At 39.3% G+C, this 24,932-nt stretch overlaps 1 protein-coding gene across 2 annotated transcripts in view; it reads left to right on the plus strand.

Moving 5' to 3' along the window:
* Nucleotides 1-16,709, plus strand: part of LOC136884061 (UNC93-like protein) — a 345,685-nt gene extending 328,976 nt beyond the window's left edge. For both annotated transcript variants that reach the window (XM_068229948.1, XM_067156085.2), the window contains exon 6: nucleotides 16,025-16,709. In XM_068229948.1, coding sequence (XP_068086049.1) covers nucleotides 16,025-16,362 — 338 coding nt within the window. In that variant the 3' untranslated portion in view covers nucleotides 16,363-16,709. The remainder of the gene's footprint in view (nucleotides 1-16,024) is intronic.
* The last annotated feature ends 8,223 nt before the right edge of the window (nucleotides 16,710-24,932 follow it).

Here is a 24,932-nt window from a genome sequence, read left to right on the forward strand (position 1 = left end):
ACCTACCTACCTACCTAAAACCAAACCAAACCAAACCAAACCCCATGGCACTACAGCCCTTGAAGGGCCTTGGCCTACCAAGCGACCGCTGCGCAGCCCGAAGGCCTGCAGATTACGAGGTGTCGTGTGGTCAGCACGACGAATCCTCTCGGTCGTTATTCTTGGCTTTCTAGACCGGGGCCGCTATCTCACCGCCAGATAGCTCCTCAATTCTAATCACGTAGGCTGAGTGGACCTCGAACCAGCCCTCAGGTCCAGGCAAAATTCCCTGACCTGGCCGGGAATCGAACCCGGGGCCTCCGGGTGAGAGGCAGGCACGCTACCCCTACTCCACGAGACCGGCTACCTACCTACTTAGCTGATAATCTGGCAGTGGAAGAAATTTCTAACCGAGCAAGTGGCCGTGCTGTTAGGGGCGCGCAGCTGTGAGCTTGCATTCGAGAGATAGTGGGTTCGAACCCCACTGTCAGCAGCCCTGAAGATGGTTTTCCGTGATTTCCCATTTTCACACCAGGCAAACGGTATACCTTAATTAAGGCCACGGCCGCTTTCTTCCCTCTCCTAGCTCTTTTCTGTCCCATCGTCGCAATAAGACCTATCTGTATCGGTGCGACGTAAAGTCAATTGTAAAAAAAAAAAAGAAAAAACAACACATTACATTGGTTTTGTTTTGTACAGACGCACATTGGTTATTTTTCCATTACACCTTTGAGTAGGAAATTCATTCGTCCAATTAGCATTCTACTTTGTTAGCCCTCTTTTATCCCATAATACCATTGATGTTGCTAAAGTTTCAGAAAGTGGTTCCATTTGGACGTCTTTTCGGGTCATTTCATTTCTGATCTTATCTCGTCTTGGTTTCTTAAGCAATCACCTCAGTAATATCAGGTTGTTATTGTTACGAAATAGGTCTGTTAATCTTAAATTTCTGGTAGTAGGCTGCTGGAAATCAAACCCAGGCCAACACGTTCTTCCAAAAGGAATAACTTCACAATTACCATTGGTTTCACTCTGTTATATAGAAAGTCTATTATTCTCAGTCATCATGACGGTCTTCGCGAAAATACACTTTTTCCGCAAATCTTCATTAAATGCGCTCTTTATTTTGGGCATTTTTGAACATTTAGCTTCTGTATACGAGAACAAACTACGTAATGCTATGTGACCTATGGCTTTAATATGAGTCTACTATGAATCTCGACCAGAGAAATGGTGTCTCAATACTCGACGTAGTGTTAGTAACCTCTCAATATCAACTGGCAACTCATTCGCACGCGGAGCGGAGAAATACACAGCCTGCCCTCTTGTAGCGCTACCCTGAAGTGACGCCAGCTGTACCTAAGTACCAGCACTTCGCCCCCTCCCATCGCCTAGCTGCTGTGGCCGAGTGGTTTAGGTGTTGGTTATACGACTGGGAGGCGAGAACTTCTGAGGTTCGAGTCTCTAGATTTCCGTGTCGGATATGCGGCCACGTATCCTTCATGGAAATCGCCGTTGTATAACCTTCTGTGTGTATGTGTGAGTGAAAAAATCTCTGGGCGGTGGACCCGGGGTAATTTCTTTCCCTTCTCCCCCCTACACCCTGGGTTCACCCTCAGAGGTTTCTCTCCTGGCCAGGAGAGTTTTGCAAACATTTTGTGTTGAAATTGCTTCTTTATATGCTAGATGTTGAATATTGTGTCTTTTTTTTATTTCTCTGAAACCGTTCGACATACGAGGTTGAAATTTCACATGATGATTATTTCTTTGTTACGTAATAACAGAATATTATTGTCATCAGACCACTTCTTAACTCGAAACGAAGGTTTGAAATTCCAAGTACGTATTTTAAAACATTCCAGCACTAAAGGTCAGTACCGGAAGCGAAATTAAACATCCTTCCAAAACCGCTTGACGTATAATACAAAATTCCTTAGGTGGGGTTGACTCTGAAAATGACAGTACGTAAAACGGTTTGGGAAGAATAAATATTAACTTAAAATTGTACTCGAAGGTTGTCCTAGATGTTAAATAAGAAATTCATTCCTCCATTACTTTGCGACGTACGAAGACAAAATTTCGCAGGTTGGTCGCTTGGTTCTATGTCCTATATGTTAAATAAGGTAGGCTTTTAAAACATTCAGATTCTGAGAGGTTCAAATGAGTGTTAAATACAATCCTACAAAGCCATTTGACGACGTACAAACTTGAGCGTGTATTTTTCTTTCTCAGCCAACAATGGCCTGCCAAAAATATAAAACTTGGAATGATAAATTTCATAAGAAACTCGTTCTGAAGTGACCTCAGAGATGTTACCACATCTGATAACAAAATATCCTGCACGATATGATCAAATTCCAAGAATGTCAACAACAGTTTAATTTGCACACATCAAAACGAGATCCTTTTGATTCCATTTGGTTCGTAAATCATGAGGCAATCTGTTTGGCTTCCTTCCCGGAAATTGTGCTGACACGCAAACATGACATTAAGAGTGTGCGCCAGTTTATTATTCTGCAATAATAGCTGTATGTCTAACTTTCACTCTCCTATTAGACAAGAAAGAGTTAATAATATTGGCTTTCAAGTACTCTCTCAAGCTAACGTGAGTGTACGCAGCACTTTCAGAAACTCGTACTAAAACAGTCCGCTTGGCTACAGGCACAAATCACAATGCATGAAAAAAAAAGTATGATAATTGCATTTTAATTTCTATACTCTTAAAGTATGCCTTTGCTGGCGGGACCTAGTGTTTACAGTGCACTATGTCTTCTGGTATGGGCTAGAGCAATCGCGTTACTTTCATTGATCTGTCTCTGCCTTATCCTTGGCTTTAACAATATAAGGTATGAGCGGTGCTAGTAATGCCATTCCTTCTGCAGCCAGTCCCTGTTATGAATGGTGTGAAAATATTGCTCATAGGGTCGGTTGGTGTATGCATTTCAGTGGGCTTGGCAAACTGATATGTAATAGCAACTTCTGGCTCGGTGAGGAAAGCAACGGGAAACTACCTCACTCCTCATTTCCCTAGTACGCCTCTTCAGTGATGCCTAGGCCATCTATGACAGCTGATGGCGGAGCTGTTGAGGATCCAACTAGCCTTCGGGCTGAGGACTAAACATACATACACTCTTAAAGTGTTTACGTCATTATTTGTCTTTAAATTTTACCAGTTAAGTACCCGTTTTTCGTAGGGATTTGGGAGCAGGGCTTATTTATTTATTTATTTATTTATTTATTTAATCCGTTTACCCTCCAAGGTTAGTTTCCTCCCCGGGACTCAGCGAGGGATCCCACCTCTGGCACCTCAAGGGCAGTGTCCTGGAGCGGAGTAAGGATTTATATAATGAGTTCTAACATATAGCATATTTTCTTCTTTTACATATGTGTCCTTAAAGTTTGTTACATTCTGTTTAGTCGATTCTGAAAAAAAAGTGGGGGGGGGGGGCTATTCTTAACAAATCTATACAAATAAATAAAATTGAAGTGTCTGTTTGTAATGTCAAAACAACGGCATTTTACTAAGTTTATATTTAAGTATATACGGTGGATTACTTACAGAAGTCTATAATTAAAAACCAATTTTTACCATTTTTGTCTGTGTGTTTGTTCCGGCTAATCTCCGAAACGTTGGACCGATTTTGACGGGGCTTTCACTGGGAGATAGCTGGTGGTATAAGGAGTAACTTAGGCTACTTTAAAATTTTCAATAAACAATCTGAGGGCAGGAGATATAAAAATAATAGGCGAAATATCGAATTTGTCATACAGGCACGAGACAAAGCTCATTGTAAGCCCCCTTGGCGCAAAGAACAAAACTCGGTAAGCCCTACGGGCCACAAAACCACCATTATAGAGATATTGGCACCACACTACCCTTGCTCTAGGAATCCGATAAAGAAACGACCAGTCTTAACCATGGCAACAGCAGCCAAATTTTGCCCCCTCCCCCCTTCCCCAAATTGGTAAACATTTGTAATAGTTACGAAATGTCGGATCAAACAAGTACATTCAGTAATTTCTACGTACTTAAGTAAATACACCAGTGATATAATTATCTAATGAAGTCGCTCACATCGACAGTATAACTATAGCCAGTTTCTAACAACCCGTACGAAGAACGGGTACTTCTAATAAGAAGTATAATTAAGGCCGTCGTGATATTTTGTTACAATTAATCTATTTCGAACATTTTTTTTATCAATGTTGCTGCGTTGCACATTTTATCTCAGAAAACAAGAGATAAAGATAATCCACAGCCTGTTTCCAGCAGTCATTCGACCGGGACAGGAATGGAATGAAAGAATCCCAGTAGCGAGGGTAGCAAATGTGCCGAAGCCTGCCACACTCCTCTGGAGGAGTGATTAATGATTCAGAGATGAATGGAGCGATCGGGATTTGAACCGGGGAACCCAGCGGTGAGGGGCTCTGCCGCCTGAGCCACGGAGGCTCTAATGTATTTAAATTTGGTTATAATTTCAAAAAAAAATTACACTTTGTTCCTTTCAACTACCAGAAAAAAATAATTATTTACCTTATTTCATAATTCCAATATGAAGAAGGTAAAGGATAACTAGTACGAGTTCTGGAAGCTGAAAATCGAACCAGGGACCTAGCGTGCTTCAACCAGCTGAACTTGATGATATCTGTGCTGACCTTGCCAACTTGTCCCGGACCACCCACGTGCCTATACCGGATAACCCGTATCCTTCAAGCGTTACCTTTTATTCAAATGTGTTGGTCTGAATATTCACTGTCCACACGTCTGGGATTGCCGTTGTCTACTACACCATAGAACAGAGCTGGTTTTCTTGTCACATATTGAAATTACAGTAGAACCTCGATATCTCGAATTTTATTTCGAGTTATTGAAATTTCGAGATATAGATAGTAACGTTTCTTATCATGTATAACACATTGAATCATAAGTATCTACGGGCTTATACTGAATACATTATTTTTAACAGTAAAATGAAATGAAATGTCATATGGCTTTTAGTGCCCAGGACGGGTTCGGCTCGCCAGGTGCAGGTCTTTCTATTTGACTCCCGTAGGCGACCTGCGCGTTGTGATGAGGATGAAATGATGAAGAAACACGTACACCCAGCCCCCGTGCCACTGGAATTAACCAATTAATGTTAAAATCCCCGACCCGGCCGGGAATCGAACCCGGGATCCTCAGAACCGAAGGCCAGTTCGCTGACCGTTCAGCCAACGAGTCGGACCTTTTTAACAGTACTTAAACATATAAAAACATTTTAGGACATCACTTTAATTATAACACTTATAGTAACTTTTTCGAACACCTTTCGAAAAAATCCGTTAGTCTCCTATGTCTGTTACTGTTAACCTTTCCTCCCTTCACGTTGCACCTTCTCGTCCAATACCACGCAGGCGAGGTTCGTAATTGGAGCTTGTCATCCGCGACTTCGGGGTTGCTTTCGTACGTGACCGGTAATTAATTCACACCCAAGGAACAGCGAGGCTTCGCCGATTTTCCAAACACTAGAAGTTATACTTTTTACCGTTCGTTCTCGTCATATTAGCTCCCATCATCACTGTACCCCTTTCTTTACTTAAGTGTTCCTCACAAACCACAAATACCGCATTGCACAGTTAATGTTGCACAAAATTTGAGTTACAGAGTATTTTTTGCTTCAAGGGAGGAAATGTTTGCTTCGAGAAATCGAGAAATTCGTGCAACCGATTTTCGAGCAATAGAGGAATAAATACACACGAAGAATAGGTCGGGAAATTTAAGTAAATTCGAGATACTGAAAATTCGAGTAATGGAGGTTCGAGATATCGAGGTTCGACTGTAATTGTTGCCGTTGTAATTTAAGAGATGGTGTGTACCAGGCTAAAACGAACAAACAAGTTTGGTGAGACAGTTAATGAAATCTAAATTAGGAAAAATTCCATATTTAGTTTAAATGAAGCGATTACTTTCGGTTTTATGGCTCTTTTATAGGAAAAAGTGGCCCGTTTTCAAATTCCTACAGAGATATCCTTGAAATAATTATCTCGTATGAAACCCTATTGATGAGATTGGGAAGTGCAAAATAATAATCAATTTAAATTCTGATATAACTAATCCTATGGCGCTACAGCTCGGAAGGGGCTTGGCCTACCAAGCGACCGCTGCTCAGCCCGAAGGCCTGCAGAATACGATGTGTCGTATCGTCAGCACAACGAATCCTCTCGGCCATTATTCTTGGCTTTCTAGACCGGATTAAACTTTGATATACACATTGAAAATATGTTTTTGAAGGTTTTCTTCTGGGGCCTGTCATTGTATGAAAGTGAAACAGAAATAAATAAGTTGCTCAGAAAGAAAGAAAGAGAAAAGAAGCTTTTCAAACGCGAAGGTGAGATCGGTAGATCGAATCACGAATGAACCGATACTGAATCTAATTGGTGAAAGCAGAACGATTTGACGAAATTTGATCGGAAGAAGAGATAGAATGATACGACACATCTTAAGACAACCAGGACTTGTTCAGTTGGTTTTTAAGGAAAGTGTAAGACCGGTAGGGGTGCAGGAAGGAATGAACACGTCAAACACATTAGAGTGGATGTAGGAGTTACATAGATATGAAAAGGTTAGCCCAGGATAGGTCAGCATTGCATCAAACCAGTCTATGGACTTACGACCCAAACAACAACGTAGTTTAGGAATTATCGTTGTTTAAATATCGCATTGGGATAAAGAAGCGGGCCTTGGAAAACCCTTTCTTTTGTAAAAAAAAAAAAAAAAAAAAAGAAGAAGGCCTTCCTTGCGTGTTCTAATCTGTATTTTATGTCCTTACTTCGACCATCGTTACCTATTCCCTAGTAACAGTTATACTGTAAATAATAATTTTTTAAATCAAAATATATCGTCGTTGCCGGGACAAAACCTCTTGTGTGATAATATTTTTGGAGATATGTTGACCCGCAGCACATACAGTACATTACGAAAAGCGAGAATGCCTTAACAATATTGCAGAACCTTATCGGTCAAAGTTCTAAGCTAAAATATTTCACATAGGAGGTTTTGTCCCGACAGCGACGATTATATTATTTATCTTCGGGTATAAGCAGTTTATTTTGATAAAGATATTCCCGAATTAATCACCTAACATTTTAAGGGTTGATATTTTACTCCGAACTGTTAGAGAGTGCTACCTTTTTACAGACGGGTGTATAGGCCTATCGTCCGGAACTTTCGACATAAAGAGCTGGGGGTTACCGAAAATTTGTGTGATGGACGTGTAACCTAGCTACCGTGCAGGCAGTGATGTAAGGTGTGGATGGATGATCAGACAATGTAACCATAGCAACCGTACAGGCTGTCATCTGAAATTAGCAGTCATTGATGGTCATGACTGGAAGACATATTTATGATCATTTGATTTTCGCAAAGAGATAAATATTGTTGTTTTTACTTTTCTTTTTTGTAGAACTTCCTATGCTGAACAATTCTTCTACACATTCTTGGGAGGTATCGTTGGCGGTTTGGTCAATGTGTGTTATTTGAGTCATCAGTCCATAGACTGGTTTGATGCAGCCCTCCATGCCACCATATCCTGTGTTAACCCTTTTCCTTTGTACGTAATTATTGCGTCCTACATCGGCTCTAATATGCTTGTCATATTCATACCTTGGTTTACCCACTACCGTTCTTACCGCCTACACTTCCTTCAAAAACCAACTGAACAAGTCCTCGGTGTCTTAAGATGATTGTGTCCTTTCTTTCTATCTCTTCTTCTCGTCAAACTTAGCCAAATCGATCTCCTATCACCTTAAGCATTCTTCTGTAACACCACATTTCAGAAGCTTCCTATATCAATATTTGAAGTGAGCAAATTTCTTTTCTTAAGAAAGCTCTTCCTTGCTTGAGCTAGTCTGCATTGCATATCCTCCTTACTTCTGCCATCGTTAGTTATTTTATTACCCAAGTAACAATATTCATCTACTTCCTTTAAGACTTCATTTCCTGCATCGCCTGACTTCGTTCGACTGCACTCATTACTTTTGTTTTGGACTTATTTATTTTCATCTTGTACTCCTTACACAAGACTTCGTCCATACCATTCAGCAACTTCTTCACATGTTCTGCAGTATCAGATAAAATAAGAATATCATCAGCAAATCTCGAGGTTTTCATTTCCTCTCCTTGGCTTGTGATTCTGTTTCCAAATTCCTGTTTGATTTCCTTTACTGCCTGTTCTGTGTATACATTGAAAAGAAGAGGGGACAAACTGCAGCCTTGCCTCGCTCCTTTTTGGATTGCTGCTTCTTTGTGTCAAAGCATTCGATTCTTATCACTGCAGACTGTTTTTATACAGCGTCGAGTTCTTCGTTCTCGGTATCTGATCCCCATCACCTTTAGAATCTCGAATAGCTTGGTCCAGTCAGCATTATCGACTGCCTTTGCTAGATCTACGAACGTCATGTACGTGGGCTTGTCCATCTTAATTCGATCCTCTGTGATCGGACGTGAAGTCAGAATTGCTTCGCGGGTTCCTACATTTCTTCTGAAGCCAAATTAATCTGACCCAACTCAGCTTCAACTTGCAAGAATGCAAAGACGTGTTAAAATGTTGCAGGCATGAGATACTAAAGTAATAGTGCGTTAGTTTTCACACTTGTCAGCACCGGCTTTCTTGGGAATAGAATACCAGTCTGCTGAAAATCAGATGGCACTTCTCCTGTCTCATACATCTTCCACACTATCTGGAATAACCTTGCCATGCTGGTTTCTCCTAAGGCAGACAGTAATTCAGAGAGAATGTCATAAATTCCAGATGCCTTGTTCCTACTTAGGTTTCTCAAAGCTGTGTCGAATTCTGACCTCAAAATAGGGTCTCCCATTTCATCAGCATCAACACCCTCTTCTTGTTCCAGAACCAAATCATCTACATCTTTACCTTGATACAACTGTTGGATATGTTCCTGCCATTTTTCTGCTTTGTCTTCTCTCCCTAGAAGTGACTTTCCATCTGAGCTCTTAATATTCATACACCTAGATTTCGTTGATTTTCCTGTATGCAGCATCTATCTCATACAACCAACATCCTTGCACTTTCCCTTCAGCCATTCTTCCTTAGCTATCCACTTCATTCTTTAATCGCCTGCATTCTTTTCTGCCCTCTTCATTTCTTGCATTCTTGTATTTTCGTCATTCATCAATCAGGTCTAGTATCTCCTGGGATATCCACTGATTCTTAGTTCATCTTTTCTTCCTTCCTAACATTTCTTCAGCAGCCCTACTGACCTTATTTTTTGATGACTGTCCATTCTTCCTCTATTGTGCTTCCTTCGGCCTTTTCATTTAGTCCTTCAACTTCAGATGGCAATTCATGACCAACAAGTTGTGGTCGGAGTCCACGTCTGCTCCTGGGAAAGTTTTGCAATCGACCACCTGATCAGTGTACGAAATGAAAGCTCTCCGACCTGCTTCATTAAAATAGCCATCGCTCAGGGGATTTTTTTTTTTTTTTGTGGGGGGGTCGAATAATGTTTCATGCACCTAAACCTTCCTTGAAAATGCCCTATACCATCGAAATCCGTTCGGTTGTTCTCGCACAAACACATACACGTACTGGAGACTTCATTTTATGCATAGATTATTCATAGACAGATATTGACTGAGTTTTACTTGCTTAGTGAATCTTTGAAGAACTCTCGCTCAGTTCGGTGAATGAACTCAGCGGCTAGACTTTGGCCATCCCTGGCCGAAGTTATTGTCCGTAGAGAATGGCTGGCACATCATTAAAGAATAAGAACTCTTCTTTCTGCGAGTGGAGGCAACACCCAGCAAAGAAACGACACGACCAGCCGCAATAAAAACAATCAAGTAACAGGTTCTGTCGAGACGGTCGAGGCTAAACTCATCCTCGGCGCACCAGTACAGCAGTTTGTATTTCCTTCGACGTTTCAAGACGTAGATGTAGAACCGTATTAAACGTTAGCTGTAAAGTTAATTTTCAGCTGGTATAGTTCCAGTTCATGGGACCCACGTCAGGATTACTTGTTAGGAGAACTGGAAAAGATCTTACGGCGACACTCCGGAGATAAAAATATATTTTTAACTAATGCGTGGATTTTCACGAAACTTTGTCGGAATGTCACCTACATAGAAGTAGAGATATCACGAACATTTCTTTCCTATACAATTAATAGTTTTCCAAATATTTTTTGATATTTTTAATTCCAATTTTTCATGAAATTTAATTAACGTGTTAATATAAATTAGTAATTAGGTAGATAATACTTCTTTTAAAAGCACTACGAATCGATTTTTCTGTTCATAATTTATATAAGGAGATACATCGTACTAAAGTTTGTGTATTTTTACCTGCTAAAATTCTGGACTTAAAAATCAAAAATTCCATACGCAGGTTTCTTAATAGAGGTGTGATGCATATACCATACAAATTTTGTTACATTTGGCAGAATATTACGGGATTTAAATGTAAAATTACAATTGGCAACAAAGCATTATTACAGTGATAAATTGTTTGAATTCGGCGGAATAACTTCGTGCCAAGAAAAAAGAAACTCAATCCTTTCAATTTCAGTCGTAAAAAAGTTTGACCAAAATATCGATTTTTATCTCCGGAGTGTCGCCTTAAGGATGATGATGCTTGTTGTTTTAAATGGGCCCCCAACATCTAATGACAATTTAATGTTTTTAAAGGCCAAAAGTCATCCATTGACCAGAATTCAAAATGTAACGATGAAGAATGAATATAAATTTAAAATAATCGGCGGATCCAACTCGCAATATTTAAAATTTAAAATAATTAAAAATAATCCACTGATTGGAATTTTAAAAAAAAAGAGACGAATAATTATTGTCGTAAGTTCATAATCAGTGGATTCGACCCGCAATGCTTCACCTTCCCAGAAACTAACTTAAAACAATGGTATATACTGATCAGGGCGCTGCTTGTTGTCTAATGGAGTCCACAATCCAGGTCAACTGCCCTTCATAATGGTACCTATTGCTAGGTAAGTAAGAACCATGGTATTTCTCATATGTAGCGGCACTAATCATGAGTAACGTAAACTCACGATGTCCCGCACTACTCACAGGTAACGCAGACCTATGGTGTTTCTTACTTGATGGCGCCACTCGTAGGCAACGCAAACCCATGGTGTTCCTCACATAGTGGGTACTAATCACAGGCAACGTAAGCCCGTGGTGTTCCACATTTAGTGGTACTAATCACGGCTACTCTAAAACCCATACTGATTCACCCTCTGTTGCTACTAATCACAAACCTATTGTGAACCTAACATAGTGGTTACTACTCGCAAGTAAAGGTGACCCATGGCGTTCGTCGCATGATGGTACTAATTACAAGTAGTCTCATGGTTCTACTGTAATTCAGTCATCCCTGTTAGTTGCCTCTTATGGCAGGTAGGATATACCATGGGTGTATTCTTCGTCTGCATCCCCCATCCACAGGGAGTAGATCTAAAGGAAAGCAGCATGATTTGTTCTGGATGATTTCCGAGAAAAACGTAGTGTTACGAAAAATGTTGCATACTTTGAGCTTGGAAGACTTGGGAGTAAGGAGACGAGATGTGGTATATTTCGAGCTGTCACTGGAGAGGTGGCGTGTAATGATATTAGTAGACGAATAAGCTTGAGCGTGGCTTTTTAGAAGTTCCTCACCTTTCAACGGATACGCTGTTCACAACACAGTCCTTCGACTACAGGTATTATTGATGAATGACGACCGACATGTTGAGCATGCGTTATAAATAGAGCCCAGATTTCCATGCAAATGCATGTTTTTAAATAAGCTGGTTACACTTCTCAAACTCTGTAAATATTGTATGGCTTAACGATTCCAAATAACCCTTCTTTTTCCCTGCATGTTTGCATGTTTTGGCCTTCCTACGAGAAAATTCATGCATAATGTATATTTTGAATACTTTGGACGTAATAGCGAATATTTGCACGTTTAATATTGCATGACCTTTCTTCTGACTTTGATGCGCCTATAATGTTAACTTGCATGATAGTGTCTTTTATGAATGTTTGTTTGCAGAATTTAGGAGAGACGAATGTATTCCTGGCATCCTATGTTACAACCAAAGTTAGTACATACGGCAGAGGCCCTATAATCCAATTAACCAAGCACTTTCTTATCTGTTGCTTGACGTAAGCCTGAGTCCCCACGTCGATCTCTGTAATTCTGAAGAATAAAGTGTGCTATAAATTGAACCTTAAATTGTGCATTACTTATCGACAGCTCAGTTTTTCGTCTATGTTAGACGAACAGAACAAAACTTGTATCACACTTCTGTGACGCCGCGTTACTGAAATGAAATGTTGTATGGCTTTTAGTGCCGGGATATACCAGGACAGGTACCGCTCGCCAGGTGCAGGTCTTTCTATTTGACACCCGTAGGCGACCTGCGCGTCGTGTTGGTGGTGGTGGTGGTGATGATGATGATGAAGATAACACATACACCCGGACCCCGTGCCATTGGAATTAACCAATTAAGGTTAAAATCCCCGACCCGGCCGGTAATCGAACCCGGGATCCTCAGAGCCGAAGGCCAGTACGCTGACTGTTCAGCCAACGAGTCGGACGCCGCGTTACTGAGATAGTAGCGTACACACACCTTTGTTTTGCACTGAACCCTGGAATTTCCTACCCGGAATACTCGTCACACGTGTTTGTTATTGCATCTGCAATATTTGCACTGGAGAAGTAGCTGCAGCAGCTAGAGATCCGTTCAAATCCTGACTTTGAATGTGTCAAACTTGTGTAAGACGCATTGTGGTGAAAATGAGAAAGACTTACAATTTGACCTCACTTTGTCCCAAATGTCTTTATTTAAGTATGCACTCGTCACTTCTTATGATGTAGAAAGGTCATTTTTTGTGTTTAAGAATATGCTGGCAGATAAACGGATGAGCATAAATCAAGACAATTTGGAGAAATTATGGTAGTAGTTGCACAATGATGGTGCATATTTTGCAGTTTATTGTGCATGTTTTGCCTTATAATAGTGCATGGAAATCCGGGCTCTAGTTATAAAGAACATCGTATTTGCTAAACTTCGATTGTGGTTCTATAATTATTGTTTGTCTGTCGTACGAAGGGCAACTTTGTATTGCTGTCATAGCAACTTGAGGAACCAATGAAAAACCAGGGATCGTTTCCCATTCGAGATTCGGGTAGGTACGGTGTGCGATATTGATTCTTCAGTTACCGGTTAACTAATTTCTACTGTAGTTTCTTGTATGTAGTGTCGGTACGAGGTACAAGCGCTTGTACAGTTAAAAGTCATTGAACCTGTTTGAAGAAAAGCCTGGCCGCGACTATTACTCCGGGCAAGAACAAGGCACTGGAGTGAAAGCTGACCCTACTCTCCTTGCCTAGCCAGCTTCTGAAGGCAATTCCATATCAGGTTACTACTACCTGCTATGGATCAGGAATTGAGCGTATCTTCATGAAATTTGATTTGGTCTCTGTGGTCTTCAGTGCCCATTGACCGAATCAATCTTGCATCCCCTAAATAGGAGACCTAACTGCGAGTATGCTAAGCCGGTAGAAGTTAGTCGTGAGTCGAGTATCATGTCTTCGGTGTGACGATTCACTTCTTTATGAAGATTGGTTGAAAGTAATTCTTTTCCCTTCACCTTCGTGCGTGGAAAATCACTTCACATGCTCGAAACATAAACGATTTTCAATACTGCCATAACTTAATGTACAGCTAAAGAAACGAAATGTATGCTGCGGTTTTAAAATCTGTTGCTCGTCAGGTGCAGGTAGTAGTGAGTGTCTTCAGAGAAATCAAGCTTGTAAAAAATTATTTGCAACAGTTGCCAAAATGTGGCATTACAAGAGCTTCAGTTAATTCCATTTAAGTTGTATTGGAAAGATTTGTTTTTATAAAGAATATAGAACTGAGAGAACGTTTTGGCAGGCCAAGTCATGCGTTCGTCCATGACAACGCCGAGATTCTTCACTTGTGATAAAAGAGAGATTGGAACATCTTGAAGAACTACTTTGGGCAACGGACGTTTACTTACACTTGTAACGGGCGAATTGGCCGTGCGGTTAGGGGCGTGCAGCTCTGAGCTTGCATCTGAGGGATACTTGGTTCCCCACTGTCGGCAGCCTTGAAGATGGTTTTGTGTGGTTTCCCATTTTCACACCAGGCAAATGCTGGGGATGTACCTCAGTTAACGCTACGACCGCTTCAAGACCTATCTGTGTCGGTGCAACGTAAAGCAAATTGCAAAAATAAAAATAAAACTTATACTTGTCATTAGGATTAGTTGTGACTTTGTACGTAGGGACCTGGGTGATTTCTTTGGGCAGTACATACTACTCAGCGGCGGTTCGAAACATTGTACTCTGGCAGGGCTGTGTTGCCATTCTTTCCCCTCCCCAATAGGTCCGTTTGTCACTGACCAGCACCACGATACTTTTAGATGAATAATAATAATAATAATAATAATAATAATAATAATAATAATAATAATAATCCGATGGCTGAATAGAAATCTGCTTGCACTACAGCATGAATTGGTTACTTACACTGTTTCACTGATCACTATCACAGATGATAAGATTCACGAACACAAATAAACAGTGCACTCCCGAATTTCCCCCTCTTCTTGCTCAAATTTCAAAGCATGAGAAGGTATTTAAGAATTTGACCACACTACAAAGAGTGCAGTCACGTTATGGTTACATTTTGAATCTTTATTTTAGATTATTTCTAGAACTGATTTTTTAAAAGTCAGTGTAATGGAATTCATCGTTTTGTAAAATGTTTTGGAATTAATCTCTAATAACAACTAATGTCAAACGTGGGGGAAGAAGCCTAGGTACATTGTAAAGTGGTTGGCTTTATTGCTCAGCGCTAGTCGTCTCCTTACCCCTGACAGCCCATACCGTCCTTCCAGGCTCCTCCCGCACCGCGCACATTTGCTAAGTCTAGGGACCTACTGAGGGCTCCGAATGCCTCACGACTAAAAGGAGAACATCCGTGCTTGCTGGACAGCAGCCACGATCTGAAAGCCTTTGCAATTTTCTGGAAAATAGGAAAGCAAAATGTTTTCAGCCGAAATAATAAAGATAACATTGTATAACTGAGTATCACACCACATAAGCTCGACTTCGCTACAATTGCCTATCTCTTCATGTAATCAGAGAGTGAAGCATAGGTGCCAACCTTTGAAGCGGCTTTTCAGTAATCCCCCGCCCCTTCCCTCAGAAAATTTTCGAGTCAAATCCAAAGCATCATGCTCCCTTCTCGATGATGACACCCCCTTTGCCCTTCCCGACAGCAATCTATTCTAAAGTATATACAATTTGCACATTACTAATTAGTTCTGTCATAAAACATTCTTTGTAGCTTGTTTGGCACCCGGCAGCTGCTTTTCAATGTGGGGTTTCTTGAAGCATTCTTTCATCTCTTATGGCATTTTCGCCCTCTGAACAATAAGCGATTCCAGTGTAGATGTGCTTACTTTAGGCCTGAAGGCCTATTTTTTCCTATTAACACTGAATAATGATTCTGTGGGGTACACTTGTCAATAATAAAACATGACATTTGACAGTGGAGAAAAGTGGAGTAGAGTTCCTTCAATCACAATGCATTTCACAACACACACGGGTAGCAAAATGAAGTGACGATTTAAATTTCGTTGCCAACTCATTTTAATATTGAAATGAGGAGGGTTGAGCTGTAATGTTCGAAACAATTCATGTTTCCCTCTTTCCTTTTTTTCCGTACAAATTATGTTTTCGTTATAATGTCGCTTTTCCGTAATAATTTCCCCAATGACCGTAATCGTGAGGGGTAATCCGTAATAATTACGGATAATTCGTAGTATTTAGCACCTCTGGTGAAGTAACGTTAAATGTTTTTTAAAAGGCTGCACGGTGCCCAAAAGCCCTTCATGCACGAACCGCCACTGATACTACTGTAATACATTTCTCTGTTCTGATATAAAAAGAACCACCCTAACACGTACAGCAGCTGCCTTACTAATAAGACTTGTTTTATTCTTCTGTTTCAGGAATCTACGGTACGCTTTTCCGACGAAACAAGGAGGCCGCTTTCAGCAACTACAGACTCTGGGAATCAGCTGGGTTCGTCATCGCCTATGCTTACAGCACGCATTTGTGTGCCCGCATGAAGCTGTACGTCATGTTGGCAGTCCTGCTCGCGGGATCCATCGGCTACTGCATTGTTGAGATCCTGCACACTCGCAAGGTGCGAAGACAGAAGCGTCTTGCCGAAGATCCAAAGGCAGCGGCAGCAGCCGCGGCAGAGCTGGCCAAGGAGAACAAGGTGGAGGAGACGGACGATGAGAAGGATGATCTGGACGATGAGATCATCATCACTCATCTCTAAGGAGGGCAAAGGTCCTCCCTCCCGCGGGAGAGCACACAAATTGTAAAACAACTCTGCGAGTTACGATGGACAGGCAAAAAAACTGGCTGTACAACTCGAGAGTAAGTTTAGGAGTTTGTAGAACATCCACCAGGAACATTCATTTTTAGTTTTTCAAAGTGTGACCCCATTCTCGAACTTGAGAATTCAACTGGTTATGTGGATTGTGTTCAGCATCACTTACTGCCGAGTGAGGGCTGAAGAAATGTTGACATATTATCAGACAAAAATTACAGGCATTAGCGTCCACGGAAAGATGTCATAAATGACTGTGTGATTGTTTTGCATTCTTCTCTTAAAGAATGCTAGTGAGATGTTTTTTCGTTGTTGGAGAGGAGGTGGACGTGCAGAATAAGTGACATCACATTCGCAGTGGTTACGGGAAAAGGTTCCCCCAAAATATCAAGCAAATCCAGGACACCAAGAGAGCATTAGAGAAAGTGAGAACAAAACACCCTTGTTTGTGAATTGTTTCTTTTGCTCCGTGCATTGTGTTTGCACAAAGACAACCACGATACTTGTAAATACTTTGTTTTAAGATTTATGATGATGATGATGAGGCGTTGTTCTGTACAGTTCTCAGCATTATCGTGTATTGGAAAGTGATAAAAATAAATATTTTACCGTTATAACATTTCCAGCTAATATGGTGCTAGCAAGAGAACAATCTACATTACCTGAAATAATTACTATTGTATACATTGTGATACATACAAATTTAGTATTTATAATATCATACGGTAGAGACTGCGCTGTTCAACTTTCGAAATAGTTCCAAACAATATCATATAGAAACTGTTAAATCACATTTCAAACCAGTGTGCTCAGATCTGTAAGCGAACAACGCTAGTGATAATAATTTTATTTTTGCAATTACTTGCCTCATTTCGGACACATCATTTGTCCTTTAGTTAATACTCAAACACATGTGCACGGATATCACAAAATGTGAATGGCTACACGATGATGATATATAGTAAAAGACAAAGACAGACAGACAGCTGGTCAAAGAAGTGAAATATTACAGTGGTAAGACTCACAATTTAAACCTTTCGAAGACGTCTCAACAATGAAATAGCAAAACTTCTATATCCTACAAGATTATATTAATGCTAGAAATTCCGGTGTTATTTCAGATTAGAACAAAATTCAAGTGAATAAATCCAGTACAAATTATTTTCAGTACAAGTTAAAAACAAATTAAGGAAAATTTTAGGTGTTTTCTGGACATTTATTAGTTCTTGTTGTTTCGTTACTGATGTCGAATGATAAAACTGTAAAAGTACAAGTTTTTGGATGAGTCTAGAATGTACACAAGTTCTGTAAAATGATTGCACCGTAGGTCCGGTACGTGAAGAGGAATGTTTAGGTGCGAGTTAAAGGGAACATTGGAGGAGAACACACTAAACGCGGTGCTTGCAAAGGTCGACAATAGATATGGGCCGTTTATTTTGAACAAATAAAAATTTAGACGTCAAAATTTTATGTTTGAATATCGTGTTTCAGTTACCTGAAATATCGGCTATAAACTAGTACTATATTATTATTATTATTATTATTATTATTATTATTATTATTAATCGTATGGTCTCAGCTACCGTGTGCAGACACTTCAATTTGACGCTGTCTGCTCGTCAATTTCGACGTTCCATTTTATTCTAGGCCCCCTAGATGGCAGACAGAGTAAACCGGATCTCTCTTGGGTGTAGATTTTAATGAATTTTGTCGGGTCAACACTAAATGTGTCATCAGAGATCTTATACATGCCGACATCGTACGACATAGTGTGTCGGATGGACTTCAAAAGTCCGACTACCTCTGCCGGGTTTGAACCCGCTATCTTGGGATCCGGAGGCCGACATTCTAGCACGGAACCACAGAGGCAGTGGACAGAAACACGCAGAAAGGAACACAGTGAAAAAAATGAAGAGATATTGGGAAGAAAAGAAGAAGAAACATTGTGCAAAATAAGTTCAAACGCGCTCCACAGTTGGGCACAACGAATTAATAATAATAATAATAATAATAATAATAATAATAATAATTTTACTACGAGGTCTCGAGTGTCGTTTTCTCATAATTCATAAGCCTTACCATTATTTTGCGAACATTTTTCTGTCGATTTAACGGAACTCTTTATCTCTTCTTTGGCTGGCGTCAAAGGGTGCATTAATTGTACCCTCCTGCATGTCCTAAGAATAGGGAACGACCAAAGAATCTGTATTCGCTCTCCTGTCTTCTATGTCGCGTGCCAAGATTCTTTTACTTCCATTTAGCCTAGGTTTGTCTTTACTTTTTATTTTTGATGCAGATTTACCCTATCTTCTTATTATTCAAACGACGTTGTTAAATTCGAAGAGAAAATATCTCTATTTATCTATAGAACTCACTGCCGGTGAAGCATCAGACTTCTGTACAAGAAGGCCATCTGGTGACAGATTAAGGTACCTTCCCAACTATCGGACAAATAGAAAAGTTTTCTCATTTTCTCTGGAGGTAAAGCATCATCGAGTCCGAGGTTAGTAAACGCTGCAGTAAGTGCATTTCTATCTGACTACCAATGTCTTCGTGTCGAAATGGAACAATGTTAAGTCGTCAAGGAGAAACTCCGTCCATAGATTATATGAAGGCCATGTTAGACATAACCGTTATTCTATGGTCTTATGTCTTTATCACTGTTTCATTTTTTTTCAGAAATTCTTCCCTAAACACACCACAATACCATACATGTGCTAAATACTGTAAAGGTAGATAAACCTTCACAGCTGGTGTAAGATCTTGTACGTTGTTGAGTCATTTGTCTAAAGAAATTGCAGGAAGCAGGAGCTTCTTTAGATCAGAACTCGACCTTCTGGATGGTTTTACTTCTATTATAACTGCTTTTGTTGTTCTTCATGTTGTCAACTCAAAATGGTATCATATCTATAATACTCGTTCCGTATGTCACCGCTAAATACTGGAATTGATTTTCCTAGAAGGCAATTCGGGTTTAAGAAAGGCAGTGAGGCTTAAATTGCAGGATTCCAGCAAGATATAGCAGATATGTCCATTTGACCTCCTGAATATATCACGATTGACCTATCCAAGGCTTCTGATCGGGTACATTATGGGCGATTACTGACGAAAATGAGGGCTATTGCACTAGACAAAAGAGTGGTTGAATTGGTGGCTAAATTCATAGAAAATATAATCCTTTAATGATTAAGGGGAGGGTATCGCAAGGCAGTAATTCTTAATGATCTGCACTCTTCCAAATATGTTTCTTTCTTCAGCATGTTGTAAGTTTGCACAACTATAATTTGAACTGAAATTTCTCTCTTGCTAAGTTTGTTCAAAATACACGGCCAATGGAGTTTCGCCAACATAATTGCATACTGTGGGGAGGGGGAGGCAAAAAATATCGGGAGCAAAGTGCTTTACAAATTGGTGACGCGGAAGTTTGCCCGTCTGACCTTGGTTCCAACCGGTTCTTGCCTTGCTCGGGTATGAAGTAAAAGAAAGATCAGTGCTCTTATGTGGAGAGCTACTAACAGCTATTCTTGGGAGTGGCCTTCGCTAGGATACAAGCCTCTTCGATCGAGAAGCGAAACTTCATAGAGGTACGAAGGCAGGCGCACAAAGAACTGTGTCGTCCCAGACCAGTGCATGGGGAAAAAAGTCTGTGGAGCAATAATTGTCGACACATTACAAGTGCAGTTGGCACGCAATGAGTAAAGAACATTGCCAAATCTTAATACGTAATGATTGTAATGAACCAGGAGTGTGAAACAAAAGCCAGGTCTCGTGCCTTCTTGAACAAGATACGTTAACTAATCCTTCTTCTGATTAAGACATACCGGTATACAATTAAGTTAAGAATAGAACTGAATGTCTCTCATAGTTAGTCGTTCCTTCAGTCAATAAAACACAGACGTTGACATTTCTCACATAAAATGTTTAATAACCGCGTATGTCCCAGGACAAGTTCGTTTCGCGAGATGGTCTTTTGATTTCACGCACGTAAGCGACCTAACTAAGCGTCGTGATGAGGATGAAGACTGCACATACACCCTGCCCCCGTGCCAGCTAACTTAACCAAATAAGGTTAAAATTTCCGACTCTGCCTGGAATCGAATCCGGGACCCCTGTGACCAAAGGCCAGCACGCTAACCAATTTAACCATGAATTTGCATTTACAGTTCCCTTCATAGTACAGTAATTCTGATGCATAACATGTTTTTAATTTACAAAATGCCAAAAGGGAGGAGGAGGGGGGGGGGGGGCTGTTATATATACCTTAAAACAGAGAAAGTGTCAGTCACGTTCAGGCGTGAAATTATTGATACTTTTACATGCCAGGTACAAATTCTTATGAAATGTGTACCGTACCTAAGTCATTAATATATTTTCAAAGCATGAAGGATGCTTCAATGATAAACATTTACATTCTGATGTACTTTCTAAATATAAAATGATGGTAACAATGAATTACATAAAACCCCTCATAACCATATCCAGAATTTCAAGCTTCGTTGAAAGAATTTGTGGTAACTGAGGCATATTTCTATCAACGCTCAACACGGTCATTACAACTTCCAAGGAGCTCATAGCAGAGCGCAATGGCCAATTTCTTTTTCCCTGTTCAAATAATTCTCTTAGCGGCCGAGAGATAGGGAAGGTAAAACACGTAGCTCCAAGGAGAAATGAACAGTTGACACTTCCGTGATAACCCAGATGTTTTAATTTAATTTCACAAGTACGAACAAGATCGTTTTAAACAAGGGAACCTGTAATAGGAGTTCGAAAAACTCTTCTGTATTTAGCTTCATGTTCCCCGAGTGTGGCAGGGTAGTTGTCCGCCAGTGTTCCCTACGAAGACCATTATGACGAAAGGTTAAGTAAACTGGTGGTAGAAAGAAGATTGAAGAAGTAGCAAAGATTTGAGTATAGTGCACAAGAAGAAAAATAAAAGCAACACCACTACTCCGAGTGCTTTGCTTGCGTAGAACTTATTTTAGCTCTAATATTGTTATTTATAATAATTATAAGGTGGAATTGCAAAGAATATTAATTTTATGTGCAATTTCTCTTTAGATTTATTATGTTATTATACTATTTTGTTTTTATTTTTAGTGTGTGCCTGAGGTTTGAGAGGGGGCATTGTTGTATTCATCCGGACAACTTTGAGAATACATCCGAAATTATAAATGTGTCACAGAAGCGGTTAAGAATGATTCAGAAAATTATTTGGATTCCTCGAAAAATTATTTTCGGAAAATATAGAAGAAATATAAATACTTGAATAGAACGCCAGTGAACAGTGCACACGGAAAAAAGTTAATTGTTTCTGTTCATAACCTAAGTCCAACTTTAAAATTTTAAAAACCCATTTTCTGCTCGACTTTATTCCTTGAATTTAATTTAAATTAATCTATGTTCTTGAATCATTCTCTATTGCCTCGCGACGCTGACTTTGAGTGAACTTTTCTTTAGATAATATATTTGTACCTGTAAGTTTTAAATTAACTTTTAGGGATACCAGGAAACTTCAGTATTATCAGATATATTGGGCAATAAGTTAGGATGAGCATGTAATCTAGTCCTGATGTTTTCCCTAATTGTTGAGGAAGAAAAATATAATATTTGTTTTGAGTATAGTTTTTCAGTTTTCACTCTCACTGTGATATTGGTCACTATAGCTATCTTAAAGAGAAGTTCAACAAACCAGTAGTGCTCATGTGTGAATGTGTATCAGTGTGATTGTTCCACTATAACACGAAGTACAGAGAATGCAAACGGTATATTCTGAACTTCCTCAAGGTAGAAGATGCAATATATATATATATATATATATATATATATTCCGTTTTAGATGCTGGGGCTCAGTTTAGTCAAATTTGTACCGACACAAATAGCAAACAAATTAATTTCTTATCTCAGCGTTATTTGTAAATATGATCTGAAATAACTGTACAAAAAAAATACAATAGCTCCCTTCAAATCAAAGAAGAAACACATTTTGTCGAAGCTATGAAGCCAACAAGACAAATGTGGAAGTATAAACATATTAACAAAGGTTACAAGAATACAAGTGGTTAAATGCATGAAGAGAATACTTTTCCATTAATTTTTTAATATTGAATTTCTATGTCATCTTTTATCTTTAATGAATTAACTGGATATTATATTGATTGACAATAGAGTTTTGAATAAAGCACTAGTTATAGTTATCCACGTTTAACTAATTTTCCAACCAGTGTTGCAAAAATGGTTTAGTTCAGTCATCTCCTCGAGAAATCTACTTGGAAAATGCTAGCTAAAAATACATAAATTTACAATATTTGTTGCTCCTTTTCTGTTAGTTCCCATTCCAGTCACAAAGCACGAACTTATAAGTTGTGTGGGAATGATTTTGCTTTCCATCTTGAGTGAAGGTAGTTTTGAACTATGTAAAATTACTTGAACAAATTTTTTGCAAACATTTGTATCCTTTCATTAATGCAGTGGGTAACAGATCACCACCATTCAAGCTGGATCAATTTTGTGAAGTTGCTGGGGAAAAAAAATCCCACTTGAATTAGTCGCACACTGTTTCCTATCATTTATCATTAAAGCAGAAAAATAGGGTTACATTCTGTTCCTGACAGTAAGTGCTCAGTGTTCCATCACAACAAATGTTGAGAAATTTAAAACTAGCAAATAATTTGAATTTGAGAATGGACTGAAATATTAGTTGGGGACTGGACAGTGTGTCATGCAATAAATTTGGATTTCTTTTGTAAGCAAAATTCTCTTTCAACACTTTTTCTTTCTTTCCTTGAGGAATGTCCTAATCTTATACCGTTTACAATCTCATTTTCCATTTGCAAAGCTGTTGTACATACATTTGTCCCGTTCAACAAATACAAAATGTACAACAACTGAATCAACAATTCTTCAAATTAAAACATGACAGGCATTCACTTCTTCTATAAATGCTGTGCACAATGTAGAAAAGAAATGAATGGCTCGTTTTGGAAACTTCAATATGAGACGACAGAGTGCATGTGTGGTAAGAGAGTCTTTCATTTGCAGCCCCCAATCTAGTTCGGTTTTAAGTTATAATATTGTTCATACAGTTCACCCCAAACTATTCTTAAAATATTGTGTTTCTGTATTAGACAAAATAGTTATAATTTATCTAGAAGAATTATATTGGAGTGTACAGTTCCTAACTCCGACTTGAAACAGCTATGTCAGAGTGTTAAAATGGATACAACTATTTCACTCTTCAGATGAAATTGTAAGGCAAATTATTTGAACTCGGGGATTTTTTTCTAAGGTAATGAGAAACTTATTTAAGCTATAGAAATGTATGTGTGATTGCGTGCGAGAGAGGAAACATGTGTTATCTGTGATGCATTCTTTGTAGAATAATAAATGATATTTTATTGCCAAAAGAACCCTGCTGTGTTTTTTTCTTGCGAATATATTCAAACAATTGGATAAACCCTCAGTATGTTTTTTCGTCCCAATATGGTTATGCAATTAATTAATTTACCCAGATACATTTTCCCTTGCGCGGCTGTGAGCTTGCATCCGGGAGATAGTGGGTTCGAATCCCACTGTCGGCAGCCCTGAAAATGGTTTTCCGTGGTTTCCCATTTTCACACCAGGCAAATGCTGTGGCTGTACCTTAATTAAGGACACGGCCGCTTCCTTCCTATCCCATCGTCGCCATAAGACCTATCTATGTCTTCACCTTGCTAAAATATATATATATATATATATACAAAATAAATTTGTAAATCTCCACAGATAACTTGGTCTTTTCTGCCACAAATTTCCCAAAATCAACACAATATAAGCTTGTAAATTTACCTTAGTGTTCTCCATAGGACCTTTTTAATACCGCCTGGTTACCATAACATAGATATTATGTGCTCCAAATTGAAACGTAAAAACTGTTTATTTAAATGATAAATCGTCATTGTTGTCAGCATAATTGCGTCTGGATTAGCGTGGAATCGCATTCAATTCCGCATGGTACTCCACACCAACCGAGTAGAAAGCACCGGTGTTAAATGGTTATGAACGAACAGTAGAACCCTAGAAGTTCAAAATACTCTGTTATGTCTTGTTCGTGATACCAGTACAATAGTCCAATTTTGCAGTAATGGCCTACGAGGAACAAACCATTTTTTTTTTAAATATTCGTTACCCGCCCGGCTAACGAAAATTTTTGGGGAGAACACTGTACCTGGTTGCATTATCTACATCCTGACCCAATTCCCCGCAATGAATACCACGATGAAGTTTTTAAAAATAAACACAAAATAACTGCGATGAAGTTACCGAGAATCATATGCAATATAGATCAGGAAGTTTACCAGAATAAAATTGATGATGCTGTTTGTTGTTTAAAGGGGCCTAACATCTAGGTCATCGGGCCCTAATGATACGAAATCTAATGACAAATTAAAAATTAAAAATCATCCACTGATCAAATTAAAAAATGTCATGAAAAATGAATGGATGGATATGAATTGAAAACATCGGTGGATCCGACCAAA

The sequence above is a fragment of the Anabrus simplex genome, chromosome 12 (assembly GCF_040414725.1).
Source record: "Anabrus simplex isolate iqAnaSimp1 chromosome 12, ASM4041472v1, whole genome shotgun sequence".
Taxonomy (NCBI): Eukaryota; Metazoa; Arthropoda; class Insecta; order Orthoptera; family Tettigoniidae; genus Anabrus; species Anabrus simplex.